This window comes from Taudactylus pleione, unplaced genomic scaffold, assembly GCF_031769625.1.
Source record: "Taudactylus pleione unplaced genomic scaffold, aTauple2 ptg000967l, whole genome shotgun sequence".
NCBI lineage: Eukaryota > Metazoa > Chordata > Amphibia > Anura > Myobatrachidae > Taudactylus > Taudactylus pleione.
In genome coordinates this window covers 3427108-3446495 of record NW_028285368.1, presented here as the reverse complement: position 1 = coordinate 3446495, position 19388 = coordinate 3427108, and the positions used below count along the sequence as shown (strand labels likewise).

General features: G+C 43.3%; 1 protein-coding gene across 1 annotated transcript in view; it reads right to left on the bottom strand.

The window, feature by feature from the left end:
• LOC148454916 (glyoxylate reductase/hydroxypyruvate reductase-like) overlaps positions 1 to 19029 on the bottom strand; it is a 50404-nt gene extending 31375 nt beyond the window's left edge. The window contains exons 1-3 of the mRNA XM_088460085.1: positions 18863 to 19029; positions 12851 to 12981; positions 12074 to 12146 (exon numbers count right to left, since the gene is read on the bottom strand). Coding sequence (XP_088316211.1) covers positions 12074 to 12146; positions 12851 to 12981; positions 18863 to 19029 — 371 coding nt within the window. The remainder of the gene's footprint in view (positions 1 to 12073; positions 12147 to 12850; positions 12982 to 18862) is intronic.
• Between the last annotated feature and the right edge of the window lie 359 nt (positions 19030 to 19388).

The following is a 19388-nucleotide window of genomic DNA, read 5'->3' as shown; positions in this document are numbered from 1 at the left end:
ATCACTTTTTCAAATTCGGCTCTAATATATTTAACCTAATGCATTTCTCCTGTTTTACCACTTGTTTATTGGACCTGTTGGCAAATATATTAAACCTTCTAAAGGGTGCAGACGTGGAGAAGTTGCCCATAGCAACCAATCAATAACTATCCAGCATTCATTAAGTGCAATACATGTGCGCGCAAAGCTTGTGTGTGCCCAATGAGCTCACAACTCTTGTTGTAAATGTGCCCAATAGATCATGTATTTAGGTTTTAATCAGACAAATCTGCCCACCAATAATCATGTTTTTATTCAGTTCAAGTACCTGCAATTAGAATTTGACACATAGGACAGATGTATGAAGCTCTGGAAAGTGATAAAGTGCAGAGTGATAAACGACCAACCAATCAGCTCCCAACTGTCATGTTACAGGTTGTGTTTGAAAAATTATAGTTGGGAGCTGATTGGCTGGTGGTTTATCACTCTCCACTTTATCACTTCCCAGAGCTTCAGACATCTGCCCCTATAATACTTTATCACCATTAATAGGGTCTGATTAAGGGATTATGTTGTTCTAGGCTAGTACCCTCTTAGCACCCCCTCACACACACTACAAAGTTTGTACGTGAGTGTGTATGTAAACTATGTATTGAATTAAAATGATCATACTACAGGGGTTGGGTACGGGATGCCGGCGCTTGGGATCCCGGTGGTCAGAATCCCGATGCCGGCACCCCCAACAGGGTTAGGATACAGACACCAGTCAGTATCCTAACCCTGCCCCTTTCTGTACTCTATCCCTCCCTCCCCACTGCCTAAACCTAACCTCCCCCTCCCCGCACCCTAACCCTAACCCTCCCCCTAACCCCGCTACTTACCTTCAGGATGCCGGCTGTCCAGATGCCGACACTGGGATTCTTTCTATTTAATCAATTGTCAGGTATTTTTATTAATAATAGACGTAATAAGTTTACTTCATAGATATATTTATTTTTTGACATAATCTCCCTGCTTTTCAATACACATTGTCCATCTGTCAACAAGCTTTCGTATTCCCTCATTAAAAAATGTTTTAGGCTGAGCCACGAGTCACGAATGCACCGCTGTCTTCACCTCTTCATCAGACGTGAATCTTCGTTCTCTTACGGCTTCTTTCAGGGAACCAAAAAGGTGATAGTTCGATGGGGTAAGAACAGGACTATAGGGAGGATGCTTTTACACCTCAAAACATAATTTTTGGAGAGTGTTGCCAGTATGAACAACAGTGTGCAGACGTGCATTGTAACAACACAACACCCTTGGATAGCAGTCCTCTGTGCTTTGTTTGAATTTTAGGCTTCAGCTCTTCAGTGAGCATCTCAATGTAATGAGCACTGTTGATTGTTGAACCTTTTTCTTGATAATGTTCCAATACTGGCCCTTAAGAAACCCAGAACACTGTAAGCATCAATTTTCCAGCTGACTGTTGACTTTTCAACTTTTTCTTGGTTGGCGATTGAGGATGTTTCCATTCCATACTCTGCCATTTACTCTCAGGCTCGTAGTGATGAATCCATGTCTCATCACCAGTAATGATTCTTTTTAAGAAACTTTCATCTTCCTTAGAGTATCAGTCTAAATTTTGTTTGCAGCTGTCCAAACGCTTCTGTTTGTGCTCTTACGTGAGTTTTTCGGTACCCATCTCATACAAACCTTTTGTAACCCAAGTCTGTCGTGGATTATTGCATAGGCAGAGCCATGGCTGATTTACAAATTATTTGCAACATATTCCAATGTCATTTGTCTATCCAACAGAATCAGTTCACGTGTACGCTCAATGTTCTCATTAGTCGTGGATGTGGACGGGTGTCCGGCTCATTCTTCATGGCTGACACTTGTGCGACCGTCTTTGAACTTCTCTATCCATTCTTACACACTTCTTCGTGACAAAACACTTTCTCCATACTGTGCTCAAAGTCTTCGATAAATATCGGAACCAGACACACCCTTAGACCACAAAAAACGAATCACTGCACGCTGCTCTTCTTTCGTGCAAATCACAAGTGGGGCAGCCATTTTTTCTTGCACTGCAGTCACAAATGAACTGACATAACACATTCAAACCTGCACAGCAGTGACTGGGGAGACAGCGACCTACAGACCCATTTACTAACAAGTTTCTGCTGCAGTGTTATTTACTGCTTTTGCTCGCTGCATTTTTTTTTTTTTTTACTTGTATTTAACAGCCGGTGAGCGCTAGTGTAAAAAAACAGGCAACACTGTTTTTTCATTCAGTGAGTATGAACGACCATCATCTACAGATATATCTGCTAGGTGTGTACCCACCTTAAGGAATGCAAAATAGGTCTCTGACTACTTAAAGGGTTAACATCTTCTTAAACTATGAGATGCAGAGATAAACAAAATCTCCAGTGAAAATGCTGGAGAATAATCTTCTCCGCTTTATTAATTTATCCCTTTTCCTGTTTCTCAAAGTTACCCACTTCTTTTTTTTGTTTCCTTTTTTATAAACTTTTTTTTTTTTTTTTTTAAACATATGTTTATTGGTTTTTCAAATAGAAATAACATATATCACATAAGGCAGACATACATGTTAGGAGAAAAAAAAAAGAGAAATAATCTCTTGCATTTGTTTCTTGGTTAGAACAAAGTCCAATAATCAATTGACTGTGTTATATATACGCTTTCATTCCAACATGTATATCATAATCAGATAACTTGTAAATAGATAGTATGGGGGAGACACCGACAAGGGAAAGAAGGGGAGGTTAAGGAAAAACAAACAAAATCAAAAACAAGGAAGGAAGACATTAAACATAGTCAAAGAATGCCTAGTCAAATTTCTTGAGTTTCTTCATTTGGAGCAGTCGAGGCATTCCTGTCTAATTGTCGAAGCAAGAACCATTCGGTACTCTCAAAAACCCTAAACACATCGGTTTGTGTGTCTGGGTCTAGCGTATCTATAAAGACTCCCCATTTACGGTAGAAACGCAAAATCCCAGTTTCCATTTCTGGGATAGAGGAGTATAGATCAAAATACATCAGCTGAAGTAGGATTTGTTTCACCTCGGAGAGAGAAGGTTTGGATCTAAAAATCCAATGTCTTAAAATCACTTTTTTTGCTACCGTTATTGCGGTAGTGAGAAATGGTATTAGATGTGTAATAGCTGACCCAGAGACCCAGGAAGTAAAATTAACAAACAAAAGTGCTATTGGGTCAGGGGTAAGCTTCAAGTCAAATAATCCATTAAAATATGAGATGAGCTTGTTCCAAAATTTCTTTATCACCCCGCATTCCCAGAAACAATGTATAAATGTTGCACTGGAATGAGCACACTTCTTACAGACTCCAGATTCGGAGGGAACCATAAATGAACGTTGATGAGGAGCAATGTATGCTCTGTTAATAACTTTAATATGTATTTCTTGTAATGAGGATGAGTTTAAAATTCTCAATGTGGTATCAATCCTATGAAGCAAAACATTCTCAGAATCAACAACAGCCAAATCCGAGTTCCAAACTTCTATTGATTTACTCCAAACTTTTGGAGATAAAGCGGTAATCAGCTCTTTATATAAGCTGCTAATTTTATAAGTCATTTTGGTCGCAAGCCTAATCAGTAACATCAAGGCGTCTGGACTCCCCGGGGTCTCAAAGGGGGGGGTATTGATTGTACGAAGTGTCTGATCTGAAGGAAACTGAAGAAACAAGATTGGGGAAGCTCAGCCCTGTCCCTTAATTCTGAAAAAGTAAATAGACTGCCCCCAGGATCAAACACATCCGCTGTCGAACGTATCCCCTTAGTTTTCAGTCGAAGGAAGGACGCATTTTCCATGGCTGGTCTAAATTGTGGGTTTCCACAAAAAGGGATATAATCCGAGTGTCTAGGATTACGTTTAAGAATTCTATTAATTGCCCACCATGCTAAATAAGTGTCATGAAACATTATGTTTTGTAAAATATTCGGGGGTATACTTTTCTTGGGAGAATGTAATAACGCTCCCGGAGAGTAAGGAGATAAGAGGGCACAGTCTATGGGGGAGCATGTATAAATGTTGCGATTGAGTAACCAGTCTAGATAATACCTAAAATGAATAGCATTAGTAAACAGAGTCAAATCCGGGAAATTTAGCCCGCCCCGTGTTTTCAAAGATCGTAATTTATAAGATGCTATCCTAGGTTTTTTTTTTGACCATATCAATTTATTAAACAATTTAGAGAGGAACAAGGTATCTGTTCTAGTTAACCTAATAGGGAGCATTTGAAGAACATATGAAATTTTCGGGAAAATTACAGTTTTTATTAAAGCTACCCTTCCCAACAACGAAAGAGGTAATAACATCCATCTATCTCACATGTTACTTATTGTTTGAATTAAAGGAGAATAGTTTAGAGAATATAACTTAGAAAGATTTGCCGGGATCTGAATTCCCAAATACTTAATATGGGTCGACTAGATTTTAAATTGTGTTAGCGAGGGATTTTGCGATATAGAAGGTATATCACCTGAAATAATCAACAGCTCTGACTTGGAAACGTTTATTTTATATCCTGAGAATATTCCAAAGTCCGAAATTATGGACATAATTATAGGGAGAGTTATGGATGGGGACGACAAAAAAAGCAACATGTCGTCCGCAAAGAGGGCAACTCTTAGATCAATGTTACCCACCATTAATCCCCTAAACATGGGAGAATTACGCAGTGCAATTGCAAGTGGTTCAAGAGCAATTGCAAACAATAATGGCGATAGTGGACAGCCTTGTCGGGTACCCCTTTTAATGTGAAAAGGGTTTGATATATACCCATTCAGAGCAATCTGAGAGCTAGGATTGGTGTAGAGTGTTTTAAGTGTTCCTATGAATTTGTCCCCAAAACCAAATCTTCTCAAAGTTTCAAATAGATGGGGCCACAAGACCATATCGAAGGCCTTCTCGGCGTCCAATGATAATATTGCCTTATCCAATAAATCTTTCGACGTATTTACAGCTATAATAGTTGACAGGACTCTGCGGATGTTAACCACCGAATGTCTTCCAACTATGAAGCCAGTTTGGTCTTCATGGATCACTAAGGGCAGGGCCTGTTTCAGACGTTCTGCGATTATTTTAGTTAAGATTTTGTAATCTAAGTTTAAAAGCGATATGGGTCTATAAGAGCCTGGATCACTTAGGTCTCGATCCGGCTTTGGTAACACCTTGAGAATGGCTGAATTAAAATGGGGGGGCATAAGATCAAAATGTAATATATGGTTTAACGTTCTTGTGAGCGACGGATACATTTTTTTATTTAAAATGTGGAAATAGTCCGCCGATAAGCCATCCGGGCCTGGGGCTTTACCTTTTTTCATAGCTCGAATAGTTTTCTCCACCTCCAATTCAGCTATAGGGGCTGTCAAAAGATCAACAAAAGTCGGGGCAATTTGTGGTATAGGCAGCTTGTCCCAAAATGTATTAGACTTTTCCAAGGAACTAAGAGGAAGGTTGTCAGAGTACAGCTTTTCATAAAATGCTCTCATCAGTTCCACCACCTCGGCCCCACCCGAGGTAAGAGACCCGCTGGGGAGACGGAGAGGATGGACCAGCGAGGGGGGTCTACTACCATTAAGTAGATTGGTCAATAGCTTGCCCGACTTATTCCCAAATCTATTGAATCTGTGATTTTTTTTAAACGAATGTTTACTTTCCATTTTAGCAAGAGTACCCTCAAAATGGATCTTAGCCTTCAAATAGTCGTTTTTAAGCTGGGGAGATGGGGCAGAAGAATAAGCTTGATAAGCGTTAGTGAGGGATTTTTGGGCCTCTAAAAAATCTTTAGCTATTTGTTTCTTATACGAAATAGAGTAAGAGATGATGAAACCTTTAAGTACTGATTTAGAAGCCTGCCAGAATAATATCGGGTCTGTTTCCATATGCTCCAAATTATTTATTCTATATTCTTCCCATGCTGCCCCCAATTGTTCTCTAAACTTCGGGGATTGAGCAAGATATGATGGGAACTTCCAAACAAAGGCCCTCATTCAGAGCCGGACGCTATTTGCGGTCGTTCGTTTAAAAACAAGGGGTGGCTATTTAAATGATCCGTACGCACATTGCAGTGTGTTCACACCTCTAAGTCTGAACGAACGAGCAAAACATACGCTCGTTTATTTGTTAAAAACGCCCCCTGGCCGCACGCATCCTACGTCATGTCCGCTATTTATTAGATTAATCGAGTACATCGACCAGCGTATGAACTGCTCGCTATTCTTGTGGTTGGTGTTTGCTACCACAAATTTGCGTGCAGTTCTGGCTCTAAAATAACCCAGTGACGTGGTCAATGACGCTGCTGTTTTAAATATACACACCCATAAAACGCCCGTTTTGACCTTTAAGCACGCCTGCGTTCGGATCTCCACTCCCCATTTTCAAGCACCTTCCCCTGTTACCACCCACATACGCCTCATTCTGTCACTCAAAATAGCAGGCACTCGCTATATAGCGTACAAAGGATTTTCGGCCGCACTGACTGGTTCGCGCATGCGTACTAAAAAGCGTACGCATGCGCAGATGTGCAAACATCGCTCGGAACGAGCGTACTGCCGCTAACGAGCGGCTCTGAATGAGGGCCAAAATTCCTACCTTGATCCCGATCAGATTTCATATCAAACCATATCAGAGCATGATCCGAAATGGCAATCGATTCCATTTCTGTTTGCAATATTTTGGGAAGTAGAATGGATGAGGCTAAAAGATAATCTATCCTCGAGAGAGATCCGTGTGCTGCTGAAAGACATGAGTAAGATTTCTCTAGAGGATGGAACACTCTCCACACATCTATCAAATTGAGGCTGGAAGCAAGCGAGGGCACCCCAAATTTTGGCGGTTTGCGCATCCTCCCAGTAGTACCCATAGAGTCCAGACTCCCCGAAGATATCAGATTAAAGTCTCCACATACTAACATAGGATCTCCCTGAAAAGGGGTAAGCAGGGCCGTAAGTTGTTGCATGAAAGACCTCGAGTAAGCATTTGGGGCATATACATTACAAAGGACATATTTTTTTCCGGCTAATAAGATCTCACAGATAAGATATCTGCCCTCTGGGTCGTTTTTCGTGGATATTAATTGAATCTGCAAATGTTGCTTGACAAGAATGAGTACTCCCCTAGCTTTGGAATTATAGGGTGCTGAGGCCAGAACCTTCCACTTTAATGTGTTTAATTTTTCTATCTCCGAGGGAACCAAATGAGATTCCTGTATAAAAACCAGGTCAACTTTTAATTTATATAAAAGTATTTTTTTTCGTTTCTGAGGTGACCTAAAGCCTCCGACGTTCCAAGAACCTATCCTACATTCCGAACCCATAAATCATTAGAAAATGCTATATTACATATTGTCTCCTTCGCTTCAAAATAAACATAAAAAATTAGGGATGGACATGAGGATAGGAAAAGACACCAACAGGGGAAACAGGATGTAAAATTACAAAAAATGAACATAACAGCAAGACTATGCATATAAAGCAATGTCACATTTTGGGATATTGAAACCGGTGCAAGAAAGCACCAGCTGCAATATAGACTTCCTAAAATTGAAACAAGATTATAATTGAGCATAATATAGACGTTCAAGCTCCTAACCGGACCCGACCATGACATAATAAAGACATTATATGCAGCACCCCCCATCCCACTCCAACAGAAAAATAACAATAACAGATGCCAATCCCAAACAGATTGACGGTCAAACAGTATGAGGCTATACATCAAGTGCATTCCCTCCCACTCCACTGCATATGGCGTAACATCATAAAATAACAATATAGATCAAATCACGTGTAGAAGACAGATCTCTGATCCATACAACCTGACCCCAGGGACCCAAAATCAGATTCCACCGCCAGGCGTTCCTAGAGTCACTTTAGTAAAGAGACAATATTAAGACTGTGGCTAAAGTCACTCTCCGTTATCCTGGGAAGAAGATCTTCTCTCTTTATTTTTTCCTTGCAAGAAGCCTTCTGCCTCGGATACAGACGTAAAATCTTTAAACGACATCCCATCAAACAGGCGTAGACGTGCAGGATAAAGTAGCGCAAATTTCTTGCCATCCTTTGCCAATCTGGAACATAATGCAGAGAAGTTTTTCCGGGCTCTTGATAATTCAGAATAGTCCTGGAAAATAAATAGCTTATTGGACTCCCAGGTTAGGATTTTCTGCTTTCTATATGCCGACCATATGGATTCTTTATGAAGATAATTAAGACATCTGAATATGAGCACACGTGGGCGCATCACTTCATCTGCGCGCTGGGGGCCTATTCTGTGAGCGCGTTCTATGATTAATCCTTGGCACGCGTCTTGAATATTTAGTAATGAGAGAAGGGTGTTAGAAACAAAGTCGTATAACCCCGGTCCCTTAATTGTTTCCGGGAGACCTACTATACGGAGATTATTCCTCCGTGACCTATTTTCAAGGTCATCCATTTTGCTCCAAATGTGATGACGTGACTTCTCCATCTCTCCCATTGACTTTTTAAGATTAGCTACATCATGAAAAATCTCTCCCAACCTCTGTTCAGTGTGAAGCACTCTGTGGGTTAACTGGGATATCTGTTCTTTAATGTCAGCAGTCTGGGCTTGTAGTAATGGTCCCATCGCTTCTCTTACAGCCTGGACCAGGGCACTGTAGGGTACAGAAGCTTCACTAACAGCATGGTGATCAGCGCCATTAGCATTTTGTGAAAGGGAAGCGTGCTCTGGGGAGTGGTCGCGGTTCTCCGTTATTTGCGTGGAGGTATCGTTTTCAGTCTCCGCTTCTCCAGTATCCCCGCTCATGGGAGCACCAGAGTCCGGGAGTGTAGAGGCGTTGCCTGTAGTAGCTGGCGCCATGTAAGCGTCCAGCGTGCGGCGGTCTGTGCGCTGTTTCTGTGTTTTTCCTGGCACAGGCGGCATAATAAACCTCCCTCAGTGTGTCCGGATATACACCCGATGTTGGAGGGGGTGAGGCGCGACTGCAATGAGGCTAAAAATAGCCGTGAAAAAGAGAAATGTCGGGGGGGATACGGAGCCGCTCTAATCAGCGACCGCTCATGTCCAAGCCGGAACCGGAAGTCTCATAAACTTTATTTTTAAACTATTGGTTGTTATATCATATAACGTCTTAACATATACAGTAGTGCAATAGGCTTAGATATCATTGAAATCAAAATCTATGTTAGAAAGAACATGTAACCACATAATTTAACACTAGGGACAATGTAGAATTGATGATCTGGGTGTTGATGGAGAACATCTCTTGCCTGCAGTAACAATGATATTCACATCACTAGTGATTCATGCTTACTCCAGAGCTTTTTTTTTTATTATTATTATTATTTATAAACCACTGACATATTACACTACAATGTACATTAAGGGGTTAATACTTTGACATAAAGCAGAAGGGAAGGATGCTCCTGCTCAAATGAGCTTACAATCTAAAAGATTAACTAGGGCTCTATTTATCAACATTATTTTTACTAAAATAATGTGAAAAAGGGTGTTTTCACACCCTTTTCACATTATTTTAGTATCACCTATAGTTATTACAGGGCAATTGGAGTAGAATTCGTAAAATTCTACTCCAATCCCTAAGTATCACTTATTTTTAGTAAAGCAGATCGCATTTCCCATAATTGTAATGGGAAATGTGATCTGACCATAGTTACTAAAAAATAAATGTGAAAAAAATACCGGGGAAAGCCCCATGATAATAACGCCACCTGGAGATGGCGTTATCCAGGGTCTCCCCCGGTTACCGGCCTCCTGCCCTGCTCTAACGGGGAGAGCAGAGCCGGGAGTCGGTCCCAGTAATCAGCTGTGTGGTCTAAACAGACCGCAAGCTGATTACTGTAAGTAGAAAAAAAAATTACTTACCTGACTCCAGGGACCGGTGATCGGGCCTCCGTGAATGACTCCCCTCCGGTCAGCTGGTCTCCCACAGTGCACTGCTGCCTGGTCATCAGGTGATCGGGCCCCAGTGCAGTATGGGAGATCACCTGACCGGAGGAATGGAGATCATCACCGGAGGCCTGGAGCATGCAGGTAAGTGTAAGTAAGGGAGAGGGGGGGTCGCGGGAGGGAGGGGGGGTCACGGGGGGTCCGTGATCGTGGGGGCGGGGCTTAGCTCCAGGGGCAGGGCATAGCGCCGTGGGGGGTCGCCGCGGCGATCGGTCGGCGCATGCGCGGGCACTTAATCACGATATTTTTTGCGAAAATACCATGATAAGGCTCCAAAGGGGATTAGCAGGGACAGAGCTTTATCGCAAGCTCTGTCCCTGCAATGGATTTGTAGTAAATCCCTGTGATATTGCCTGATTTCGCAATGCGAATTCACTCGGTAATATCACACTACAATCTGCATTACCAATGCGGATTGTAGTAAATAGAGCCCCAACTGTGATGTCTATGATATCACTTTCTGGGGTCTATTTACTTATACCCCTTTCACATAGCAAAAATAACCCGGGATACTGCCGGGTCGACCTGTGTTGAGATGCAGTGTGAACGCGCCACCAAACAATTTCTCTGGTCGAGCAACCTGGAATTTCAACCCTGCAATCGAGCAGGGTTGAACACGGGAACAAACCGGGTTGAAGTGCAGTGTGAACAAGCCCTACCTGGGTTATCCAACCCAGGTTTCAGCAAACAACACTGATTGGAGATTCCTGGGTCTCACTTGATGATGTCAGCAGCCAGACAGACAGGCAGCACACTGCAGACAACAGCAGAGGCAGCATTCCAGCAGTATGAAGGGGGTTAATACTACTATTGTCATTACAGTGATGGCTAATGATGATGAAGAAGTGAATTGTACACTATGCTGTCAGAAGCTGCACCATGCTCTCACTGGCTGAAACAAATAGCAGTAAGCACAAACACTCATGAACTCTGGGCTACACTATGGTAATCCCTGCAATGCTGTGAGCAGTCCGCACCCCTCCCTTGTGTTCCCTTTGTGATCTTATCTTTGCAACCATGAAAAAGTACATTTTTAATGACATTCATAGGGTTTTACAGGGCTGACCTGGGTTCAGTGTGAACAGGGCCAACTTGGGTATAACCCTGGTCGAAAGGTGCAGTATGAAAGGGGTCTGACCCAGGTCGCAGCCAGGTTGGAACCGTGTTCAAAATCCCGGGTCCGAGTCAGGTTTGCGATGTGAAAGGGGTATAAGCCTTGGGTAGAGATAAAGTGAACGGAGATAAGGTACCAGCCAATCAGCTCCTAACTGCCATGTCACAGACACTTAGCGAGATGCAGGAAGAGGAGAAATGCAGTCAAACCCCGAAAATGCGGGTTTGACCACATTTCTCATATGCGCTAAGCCCCGGAGAGCAATGCACTCCGGAACTTAGTTGCGGTGATGGGTAACGCCATCTCCCTGAAGGCGTTGCCCATAGAAGCCTATGGGCTTCTTTTCGCAGAGTGCTGATAGAGGGATCCAATCGGATCCCTCCCAGCACCCCCAGCATGCGCAGAAGGAGGCCGGTGGGGCTTCTGGGTCATAGACCCGGAAGTCACTCCATCGCAAAGGGCCGCTCTTACCGACAGAGCAGTCCTTTGCAAAGATCTTCATGCATGCCGGCGTTACTAACGCCGGCTTGCATGCGATGACTGGCGGAATGCATCGCAAGTGCGATGCGTCATGCATTCCGCCCTGTGTTTGAAAAATGACAGTTAGGAGCTGGTTGGCTGGCACCTTATCTCCGTCCACTTTATCTCCATCCAAGGCTTTGTAAATAGACCCATCTGTATCTATCTAGGAAACTATGGAGCATCCAGAAAGATGTCTTGTAATTTCCTACAAGGGAGCCAAATAGCCAAGGCCAACATCCCCAATTATTAACATGTATTTTTATAGTACCAGCATACTTCTTATTTCTTTACATGTGGGAACAAACACATCAATAAGAGACTACTGGGAAGTAACAAGCGGAGAGCCCTGCTGGCAAGCTTGGGTGGTACGCAGTTCACAGCCGCCTTATACTTTCAAGAATAGCCTGCTAAGTGTGGGACGACTGTCACCGTACATACTATGTCTTTGCCACTTAAGGGGTAGAAATGTTATCTCACCGTTTTTTCATTTCTTCAAGAGATAAATGGTCATATCCCACAGACATCGTGCTGACTACTTTCAGGCTCGGACCTATGGAGATAGAATATTGCATTCTGGCTTGTTCTTTTATCCTCAATACACACTTTTAAATGTGTTAAATTATTGATAAAATAACATTTGTGGACATTTATGAAGTCGCAAAAAGGTAAAATAATAATAACCACTGTTGCCCATGGGTTTATTTTAGGTGATTGACTGCTACAGGCAACACCACGGGCCAAATGTAATAGGGTGAGAGTTTAGAAAATGTGAGAGGTTAGCAGTAAACTCTCACACTATTACACTGGTTGAGTTTTATCTTCAAAATGGGAAAACATCTGGATGAGAGTTTAAATCGTGAGAGTTTTTGAGTCTAAAAACATGTTGCATGTTCTCTGACTCTATTACATTGGCCAAGTGTAAAAAGTGTGAGAGATTACTGCTAAATTCTCATATTTTCCACACTCTCACCCTATTACATTTGGCCACATACAGTATATTTCCTGTTTCATTAATGTCCTTGCGTCGAATGTTTGAAGAAAAATATACATGATTTATATTATATTGAATTTTATTTGAATCCTATAACTTCTTTATTGTACTTTGCACCCAAACAAAATCATAGAGTGACACTTACAGCAGTTGTTAATTTTTTTTTATAACACTTCCCATGCTTGTTTTGCATAGTGGTGGACGGGTGCAAATAAAGGTGGGAATTCATTCTCAAGAGAAAACACAACATGGGAAGCACCTACCTGCAGCATCTAACAACTCCTTGTCAATGTTCTCTGTCAGGAGACAGTACAAGCCATTGATTCCAACAACCTTTTTGAGAAGTTCAGAACGTGGAACAGGATCATCAGAATCCCACTGCTCAATGTCACAACTGGTATGGGGGAAAACCAACATGTTACTCAATGGTAGGGATGCCACATTTTGCTATGGCTAAAACTCAACAGAAGGAGAAAAAAATTGCCGCCCAGTGCAGTATGCTATTTTTTTTACCACCATTTTACCACACCTAATACTATTTGTTTAAAGAAACAGCAAAATAAAGTTTTGTTGAAAAGACATACATGTAGTTAGATATACTTCACTGGCATGAAAAAGTTTGTGCCCCCCTTCCTTATTTCTTCTATTATTGCATATTAGCCACATTTAAATGTTACAGATTTTCAAACAAAATTGAATATAAGACAAGGACATCCTGAGTTAATGCAAAATACAGTTTTTTAACTGTAGGACAGCCAAGACTGGACCTACTATGGGCACAAGGATAGCTAGACATGGAGGGGGGATGGTGGCAGAGGGAAGGGAAGTTTTAACCTTAATGGGAGGCACAGGGCTAGGAAGGCTGGACAGGGGGAGGGGCAGGGAAAGCTGCCTGGACTGGGGAGGGGGCACAGGGCAGGGGAGGCTGGCTGAAATAGGGGACAGGGAAGGCTGGCTGGACAGGGGGGGGCACAGTGCAGGGAAGGCTGGCTGGACTGTGGGGGCACAGGGCAGGAAAGGCTAGCTGGACTAGTTGGGACAGGGAAGGGAAGGCTGGCTGGACTGTGGAAGGGGCACATAGCAGGGAAGGTTGGCTGGACTGGGGGGGTAAACAGGGCAGGGAAGGCTGGCTTGACTAGGGGGCAGAGTTAGGAACTACGGGGAAGATGTATGAAGGGGCGTTATGGGGTTTAGTGGTATCAGCCAGGGGCGGATCTAGACTGTTCTATCTCCTCTTTCCTGTACCTCCCCTTTTTGGTCCCAGCTCCTCCACTTCACAGGTTTTTTGTTTTTGCTGGCCACATTGTAATAATCAATCAATATATGTTTAAGTACCCCTCCCCGCGACCCCTCCCTCCTTTTGCTTTCACTTACCTCCGCTGCTCCGGTGATGTTCTTCCTCCGGGGTTCGGTCAGCTGCTCTCCCATCCTGCACTGTGACCCGGTCAGCTGTTTAATGCAGCAGCTGACCAGGGTTACAGTGCAGGAGACGGGAGACCAGCTGACTGGAGGGAGGACATCACCGGAGCCCCGATCTTCGGTCCCTGTTTAGACCACACAGCTGATCACAGGGTGTGAGGAGCCGGCTGTGATCTCTTCCTCCCCGGTTCCCTGGTGACAGCCTGTCACTGACACATCCCCCTGACTGGGAAACGGGAGCTCCGATCACAGCACAGCATAGCCTTTATCATCTCTCTCCTCTGAACTTAATGATAGAGGAGAGAGATGATAAAGGTCAGACAAACTGTGCTAGGGGGGGCGATCGCTCCAATCACACCTCCCCTGGATCTGCTACTGGTATCAGCACACGTTATGTGCGCTGATACCGTTTTTTCCTCATGTATTAATGTAGGGTTGGATGTTAAATGATAGGGGCGCTATGTGTCCCCATCATTATTAGCGATGTTATCTACAAGATAGCGCACCGATGTGCCACCCAATGTATGAACGGTCAGTGGCAAACTAGTGTATGGGGACAAAAGCAGGTGAAAATCTTTTTTTTTTTTTTTTTCACCTGTTTTTGTAGAAATTAAGGGGGAGATTTAATAAAGCTTGGAGAGAGAGAAAATTGTGAGAGATAAAGCACCAACCAATCAGCTCCTAACTGTAATTTTTCAAACACAGGACCTGATTCAGTATCGTATGCAATTGCAACTATGTTTGCAGATCGGCCGATTGTTCAGTACTGCACATGCATATACACCACACTGCACGTATGCTGCAATCCCACTGGGATTACGCACATACATAGGAATCCATCGCAGAGTGAGTGACAGGCCGCGAATGTTCGGGGGTGGTGACAGGGGAGTGGTTGAAGAAATGCAGGCGTGTTTGTCCGTTTGACTTTGAACGCCGTTGCTTGGGCATGCATAAATGACAGTGATTGCATACGTAGCTTGTGTATTTACTGTGTGCTACGAGACTTGCAGTTTCTGCGATAGACCTGCTGTAATTGTGCGTGACGTGCCGATGTGCTTAGATGGTACCAGTGTATACGCAGGAGTGCAAGGTATTACAGATGTGAGAAAGCAGCAGTGGACATCTATATGCTGGCTGAGCTGTGGCAGACATTAGCATATTTTTGGAGCTGCATTGTGTGCGATTACGCAGCTGCAATTGCAATCCATACTGAATCAGGCCCTCATCCTGTACACTGACATTTAGGAGTTGATTGGCTAGTGCTTTATATTTCTCCAGGCATTATTGAATCTCCCCCCTAAGTGATGATGAATAGACCCCTAACTGAGCTCATCGCCCCTAGAACATTAGATCCACAGTAACAAATGTACCAGGATGTCACCCATTTATTTATGGCTTTATCTGTGTCTGGGAAATTCAAGTAGGAGTATCCTGTGTTGACCATTGGTAGGTGTAAAATAAATCATCTGCTATTACTGTGATTTCAGACAAGAGAGTTCTGGGTAAAGGCACAGTTATTATTATATACAGTACCACTGGGAGTAACCTGTCCAAGGGTTACACAATTGCAGTGTGCTCCACTTTTTCACAATCAGTCCAGCAATACAGACAGAGCGTAAACTAATAATCAATAATTAACCACAACTTTCACCTAAATAACATATTGCTCTAGTTAAACCTGTCTCCACTTCACAAGAAGTTAGGAAACTGTCTGACAAAGGACTTCTCAGCTAATTCAGATTGCAGAGATATTAATTATTTATTTATTGCATCAGCCAGTGGAATTTGTATTGAGACACCCACCGGTGCCCTCATAGCTGCCCGCAACTGTGTACACAAACGCAGCATTGGATGCAGAGCCTCAAACATTGCGTGAGTTTATGGTCACTCAGATTTGCCGCAGTAACTGAGATGATGGAGCAATGATCTCTGCGTGCTTGGTCGCAGATGCTGGTTAGTACATGGCCCTGACATCCCCGTGTTGTTCGGAGCTCCCCCTACCACACACAAAATGGTTTCTTCCTGTCAATCCTTCCTGTCAATCAATTGCGAGTGAATCCTAACAGCAAATTAGATCCCAATTCATTAGTTATTTAGGGCTGGGGTGGAAATCGAACCAATGACCTCAGTGCTGTGATGCAGTAATGATTGCTAACCATTACACCATTCGTGCTACCCACAAAATATCACCCTGCTCTTTTGAATGCTCATTGGCTGATTGCTATTGACAACTATGGGGGGTATTCAATTAGGCTGCGAAAAGTCAGAATCGGCAATAATTTATCGCCAATGATGTCATTTTCTCCTATTTCAATTATCCCCGTATTCAATTTCAAAGACTTTTCGCAGGTTCGAAAAGTTATTGAAATAAAACGGGGATAACTTTTCACCATGTTTTACATGGCGAAAAAAAGTGCAGAATTGGGGTTTAGGGTGCAGGCTTTAAAAAAAAATAGCCTGCACCCCTGGGAATAGCCCTAAAAACTAACTGTCAAAAAAAGTTTCTTTTTAAAAATAGGGACACCCAAAACATTTTTTTTTTAATTTTGGGGTAAAAAAAATAATATGGGGAACAGTGTTTAAAAATAGCGGAATAGGTTCAGGGGTATTGTGTAAGTATGCGGCAGGTGTTTTCTAGAATAGGCTATTAGCACCAGGTGCATTTTTGCAGAATTAAAAAAAAAATTGTTTAGGGACTAGTACCCATTTTCATGTAACCCAAATTTGATGGGACCACTTAAAAAAACGAAAAAAAAAAAGCTAAGTGCTCTTCTGCGTCACTTGTTCTAATGTCGGGAAAAAACACCTGCCGCGGCTATTTAAAAATGCAGAACACATTCTGAAGGGCTAAACGGGGGTACCCAGAGTGAACCCCCATGTCTGGACATCTTTAGGGGGGTCCTAGGAACAAAACCCCCAAATTCCCGAATTTTTAGCAATACTTACCTTTGCGCAGGCTCGCGTTTTCGCTGCTTCCTAATTGAATACAGGGATACAGCTGGCGCGCCCCCGATGCTTTATCCCAGTAAAAGCTCTGATGTGGAGCGAAAAGTCCAGCACGGACTTTTCTCTCCCTAATTGAATATGGGCCTAAATATTCTATAGATGGGCAAAACACTTTTACTGACAGTAATAACGGAAGGACAATTAGGGGTCTATTCATTATTGGTGGCCTATGGTATCCAACAAACCGTGAGTTACAGCAATGTATATTTAACTACTGGACCAATTTAGCATTGCTCCAATCCCCCGTTATCTTCAACAATGGTACCTCCTAATTAGTGGTGTAACTATAAGTGCATACCTGCCGACTTTCAGCTCCCTCCTTTCGGGAGGGAGCTGTCCGGCTTCCATGGCGGGGGGCCGTGTCACGGCAAAGAAGGGGCATGTCGCGTCAATGATGCAGCATTGGGGGTGGAGCATGGGGCATGACCGCGCGATCGTGTCATCGTGGCTCCGCCACCCTCTTCACAATGATGTTATTAACAATTTATAGATGTACTTATGTTCCTGTGATTATTTATACATTTAATATATGTCATTCACCCAATCTGTAATCTAATCAATAGGCTGCGCTAGAGTTTTCTCCTTTGCAAAGTAGGAGACATCTCCAGTCAGCTCTATATCCACACATGGTAATTAATTTAAAGATATCTGCATATAACTGAATCTATTTTTCTCTTCTTATGCAAACTTACAAATGTGAGCAGAAAAGTAATAATAAGGATTATCCCATTCCACGGCGATGCCCATCACCAGAGGCTGTGGAGTTGGATGGAGATGCGGCTGAATCTCTTCCTGCATTAGCATCAGTATCTTTATACGGGATGCGGTTAAGATCCCGACAACCGGGATGCCATCTGCTGGAACTCCGGCACAGGAATCCTGATCTGCAAGAGAGCAACGGCGACGGACTACTGACATGACTGGGGATGCAGACGCCGTGATCCCAGCAGACGGCATCCCGATCTTAAGGAGACTGGGGAAAGGTAAGAATCGGCAGCCGGGGCAGGGGAGAGTCAGGTTTAGGCACCCCAGGGGGACTTAGGGTTAGGTTGCGGGAGGGAGGAGGTTAGGCTCTAGACAGTGGGGGGTTAGGTTCAGGCAACACCGGAGTGAGGTTAGGGTTAGGCACTAATGTGGGGAGGGTTAGGGTGCAGGGTAGGGAAGGTTAGTATGAGGGTGCAGGAAAGAAAGTTTATGGTGTAAATAGGACAGGGGAACATTACTCACTGTTCCCCTGTCAGGATTTGAGCCATCGGGATGCCTCTGACGGTGTACTGACAGCCAGCATCCTGTCCAACGGTATTTCATACCGATTCCCTTTATACTAATGCTGCGGCCGATTCTGATCATACATAGACACCAAATTGCAGCTGCGCTAATTTGTCTCAGTGCGTCTTTAGACGCACCATCACAGCTTGCAATCTCTCCGTCTGACCATGTCGTCCTGTGCCAGCGCTACTGCGTCTGTAGACATGCTGCATCTGGCTAACCACCCCCGTTACCTTCAAGGAAAGCCCACTGAAATCCACAGCTCTTGCGTCTAAATTCATTCTGCGTCTCCTTGCAGTAACCATCGGGACACATGCGTTGTGTGACTCGGATGCATGCGCAGTACTTCCAACATCGGCCAATTGTGCGCACATCAGCATTGTGAGCAGCTAGCGTGCACCTCTGAATCAGGCACTATTTTGCTAGGCTGCATGTAAATCTAGGCAGAAGCAATGTGAAAACAGTCATGTCACATCTCTCGTTCTGCAAAGTGCACTCCTGGCAGCTTTCACTTGTTCTATCATTACTTGGATCAGGACAGCAGGTGACGAGGATCACACTTATATTAAATCTGCACTCACCTTCCAGATTGCTGGAGAATTTTAATACCTTCTGGTGGAATCCTTCTGGTGACATATATTTTTGGTAAGTGTTTTCCTGAAGCCTTCATTGCTTGTGACCTGTAGCAGGTGGGAAGATTTGAAACTGTAGTCCTGAGCAGAACTTTCAAATGATGGGAAGTCCACATCACAATCAGGGTGATATTAGCACAATTTCTGGAGGACTTTGGATCTGACTTGTGCCAGCTGAGCAAGCTTTGGGCTTTGTGTAAACAGTGAAAGTGGGAGGAAATTCAGTTTTGTAGCCAATAAAAATTGTTCATGTCCCACATACACCCATGGACTTTTTTCAGTGCTGGTAGATGATTAATCGGTTATCATACATAGGCCTGTTACGTTACTTATGTGTTCTGCTAACCAAATGGGATACTAGACAACCAGCCATGACCTCAGACCTCATGATACTCAGATTTTTGTTTCATGCATAAAAAGTTCCAATTATGCCAATAATGAAACACCACTGCAATATGAAGCAACACACAATGCT